Source organism: Poecilia latipinna, unplaced genomic scaffold (genome assembly GCF_001443285.1).
Source record: "Poecilia latipinna isolate Pla-1442-1.1 unplaced genomic scaffold, P_latipinna-1.0 Scaffold871, whole genome shotgun sequence".
In the NCBI taxonomy this organism is placed as follows: domain Eukaryota; kingdom Metazoa; phylum Chordata; class Actinopteri; order Cyprinodontiformes; family Poeciliidae; genus Poecilia; species Poecilia latipinna.
In genome coordinates this window covers 213,742-217,912 of record NW_015113487.1, presented here as the reverse complement: position 1 = coordinate 217,912, position 4,171 = coordinate 213,742, and the positions used below count along the sequence as shown (strand labels likewise).

General features: G+C 35.4%; 1 protein-coding gene across 1 annotated transcript in view; it reads right to left on the bottom strand.

Moving 5' to 3' along the window:
- The window catches only part of ccndbp1 (cyclin D-type binding-protein 1), a 14,687-nt gene extending 10,942 nt beyond the window's left edge, over positions 1-3,745 (bottom strand). The window contains exons 1-6 of the mRNA XM_015048286.1: positions 3,615-3,745; positions 2,914-2,973; positions 2,557-2,636; positions 2,271-2,352; positions 1,496-1,592; positions 565-638 (exon numbers count right to left, since the gene is read on the bottom strand). Of these exons, the coding sequence (XP_014903772.1) occupies positions 565-638; positions 1,496-1,592; positions 2,271-2,352; positions 2,557-2,636; positions 2,914-2,973; positions 3,615-3,702 (481 nt within the window). The 5' untranslated portion in view covers positions 3,703-3,745. The remainder of the gene's footprint in view (positions 1-564; positions 639-1,495; positions 1,593-2,270; positions 2,353-2,556; positions 2,637-2,913; positions 2,974-3,614) is intronic.
- Positions 3,746-4,171: the final 426 nt, after the last annotated feature.

Sequence of the window (4,171 nt, the reverse complement as noted above, 5' to 3'; positions counted from 1 at the left end):
TTTAAAATAAAAATGGTTAATATTTGGGATTTAAGGGCTAAAGGTATGAATATTTATGCAACCAGCAGGTTTTTTTTTTTAATTATATGCTATTTATTGTCTGATAGATGTTTTCCAATTGTTCCACTGAATAACAACAGTGTGCAAATATGGTCCTATGGTCATTTATTCATATTATTTTATTGGAATATAACAGACCAAATCTGTTTGGTCGTCTTTGCAGAATGTTTATGTCATCAGTGTCCATAGGTTTGCTGTAACTGTTTATTCACAGGAATGAATATGGAAATAGAGAAGAAAATTTTACTGCCCAAAAATGATTCAGTCATAAGTGGCCACAAATGGCCTTCACTGTAAATGTGGAAAACTCGATACATACTTTCAGTGTTTATGACAAATATTGTACCCTTAAAACAAAATATGACTATCTGCAAATTAGAAACAATGTTGCAGTAAAACAAATTTAAACATTAATGCTGGTAATATATAAAAAAAGTTTTGTGTCAAGTAAAAAAGCTGATCAACATTTTGCAGCCGAGTTTTGCTTTATTTGTTTCTGCTGACCTTTTGGTAGCCGAGCAAAGCGATCACAGGCAGACCAAACTCCTCCAGTGGACGTGATCTGCTCCTGGGTCAGGCTGAATGGCAGCAGAGAGAAGAGCAGATAGAGGGACATGATGAAGCTGCATATGAGGAAGATATCCAACAACTTCCTGTTTTGTTTTCCTGGCAAAAATAATATTTCTAGTGACGGGCTGCTTGCAAACAGGATGAATGATTAAATGCTGATGTGGTATCAACCTTCAAGACCTCTCAGATCTCCTGGTTCTGCATCCCAAGAACCAGGACCAGAACCAAACATGGAGAAGGAGCATTCAGCTTCTACGCACCACAAATCTGGAACAAACTTACAGAAAACTGCAAAACAGCTGAAATACTGAGTGCCTTTAAATCAAGGCTAAATCCCAGCTGTTTAGGACTGACTTTGATTGCTACACAAATAGACTTAACTTGTGGAGGATATATTCAAAAAACGGTAAGTTAAATCTGAGCTATGAATAAGTTGTAGTTAAAATTCCAAAACAATAGATTAGTTTTGAAATTATGAGACCTCTAAAAATCTGAATTTGTCAAGAAGTACAAGAGGTCAAGAGGTCAAATTTGACAAAGACTAAAATAATATTTTTCGCCATGATGCAACATGTTGGGAAATTTTAAAAACTGAAGCAAAAATAATGGGATTTCTACAACCTTTGACATTTCTCTGGCCATGAATGGTCAGCTCTTCTGGGTGAAGAGAGGACAACTATAGTGCAGAAATAGGTGAACATTCCTCCAATCTGCTGGACTTGATGGATGATATGTTTAGTATAATTTATTTGTGAATCCAGTGGAAAAAAAGCAAACAGCTTTAAGAAAACAGCAGCCAGAGATTGTGGAGGCTGACTGCTTTGTAATTCCTCCCATGATGTCTGTGTGACAGTGATGTGTTCACCTTTGCAGTGGTGAGCTGATTATGACCTCCACCAGCTGTAAAACGCCATCCAGGACCTCCACAGTAGCATCCCTGACCTGTCGCCGTAGCGTCACCCCTGAGGCACAGACAGGACTGAAATACTCAGCCAGACTTAAAGAGCAGGCGCAAATATTAATCACTCTTTAGCAGAGGTAGGCAGAGAACAAAGAAATGTAATCAGGTAAGAGTAGCACTGTTTCAACATATTTTTACTCAAGTAGAAAGCAGCTGTCCAAGAAATGACTCAAGTAATAATAAAGTATGTGGAAAAAAGTCTACTCAGGTACTGATCAAATTATGAATCATTTAATATTTAATAACTACATATTCAGACAAACTAAAATATCAAGTTAAGTGAAAATTTTGGCATTTTAAGGACCAAAATGGCAACAAATCATATAAGTAACAAAAAATAATAATAATAAAAACGAATAAAAACCTTATAAAACTTTAACAAAAACTGCAGGTGTGTCTGTGTTTGGTGAATTTTTGGTTAAAACCAAAAATTTGTTTGCTTGTTTGTCATTCAGTTGGTAAAAAATCAAGAACTTTCACTCAAATAAAAGAAGAAATACTTTATAATAAAATTACTCAGTTCATGTTCAGTAAAAATACTTCTAAAAGTACATATTTTCAAAAAAGTTAAATATAATTGAGTAAATGTAAATAGTTACTATCTAACTCTGCTCTTTTGTAACTCAGATCTACTTTGTGTTGCTAATAAAAATCAGACTTTATACAGTTTAAGAGTCACCTTGGCTTTTGGGTAGCCAGTAATACACAGTCGACAGCGTCAGGACGCTTTTCAATATGAACTCTGACAGCTTTTCTCCATCCTGTAAGACAAGCAAGTTTGTTTTTAGGATACAATAAAACTTTTATATGGCTGTTCATTCAACCTGGAGAAAATTAACAGAATTCCTAAAACAAACAACTTAGAACAATTAGATGCTTTTAGATGTTTTCTTTGTGAGGCCTGAATGAATGAGCAGAATTTTTTGTACCGATACGATTATTTGTGTTGAAAATAGCAAACTGACTTGTAAAGATGGCAGAGGGGGTCTGGAGAAGGCCAGGCTCAGTTTAGTTGCTTCCTGGGACACAGTCTTCACTGCCTGGTCTGAGGAAAAGGGAAAAAAAGGAAACATTTTCAAAATATTCAACAGATACTAAATTATACTTTTATGTGAAAGTCAAGTAATGCTTTATTGTAATGTGCGATGATGTATGAAGACAAAAATGTCATGAATGAGCACTATTCTGAAAAAAACTGGCATTGTACATGTACATTATTACAGCTATTACAATCTTAATGTGCAAAAGGGGTCTGTGATAAAAGATGGGAGGTCACTTTAAGCTACATGGGGTCCAGAAAATGGTAGCTAAGAAAACTCAACTCAAAGTGTCCCAGAAGTTGGAGAGATTGAATGCTCCCTCTCTCTCATTTGATTCTCCATCTAAAGGAAAACATACAGAGAACACGCTTTAGGTGGATTATAATATAAAACTTTTTCCACTACAACGAGCGTCTTTAATTCCTCTAGTTTAAAATCTACAATACAATAAGATCCCAAAACAGTGCTGAAATCGACCTCAATGAATTTTCACGAATTAAATAACGGTTTTGCAAATCACAAACTGGGTTTTTAATATTCTGCTATCAGTATATAATAATCTAGTATAGGTTTGAAGAGTCTAAGTAGTTGTAGTTTTTAAACTAGAGCAGCTTTATGACAGCAATTTAAACAGAATGAGGATAAAAAAAGATAATCAAAACCAAAAAATGTATGTAGTTTTCTTTAAAAAACAAAAAAAAAACAAAGGCAGTTAATCATAATAATAACATATAAAGTATATGACTTTGCACAACGTACAAAGTCATATACGTTGTGCCAAGATCGAAGCTATGAAATATGAAAACAACAACATTGGGATGAATAAAAGAGTTGACGTGAATACAATAATAGCAGACAAGTAAACAACCAACAGAAAAACGGATTTTAAGAGACACTCCATGCGGCTAAGATCGCTAGCTAAAGATTAGCATGCAGCGGTATTTTTTTCATTCCTTACGCAATAAATAACTTTTCATATTTACCTCTGACTCGATCTCTGATACACTGAATAGAGTTCGATACGTTTCGTAAAGGCACAGACAAAGTTCCATCACAGTTTTCAGCACTCATGACGCCGGAATGAGATGACAGCACCTAGCAAAACAACTCTAATACGGGTGTTGTGGAACTGTTAAAGAGCGGAACGTTGTTTCCGGGGGAAGATAATATGTGAAACAACCGTATTCAATAAGTTTTATTTTTCCGTTATACATTACTTTTGCACTCGCAAAAATGTGAAACGCCATAAGCGATGGACAAAAGTACTGTTCCAGTCATAAGACAAATTAGTCTCCGGGGGACTTCTTGCTCCGGCCATTAAATCGCAGGTCAGAGAGCAAAGAAATCCCACAATCCGTTGCGCAGCTGACCACATCCATCAAAGTTAGCAGAAAGTTGCTAAGACGCATCTAAAACATGATGAGTAAGTCCTGAGACCTCTGTTTTTTAATTTCCGCTAGTTCTCATGATACAACTCAAGTTTAATTGTCTTAATATATGCCAATATTTTTACCACCAACCTGAACGCTGATGTTGTAGC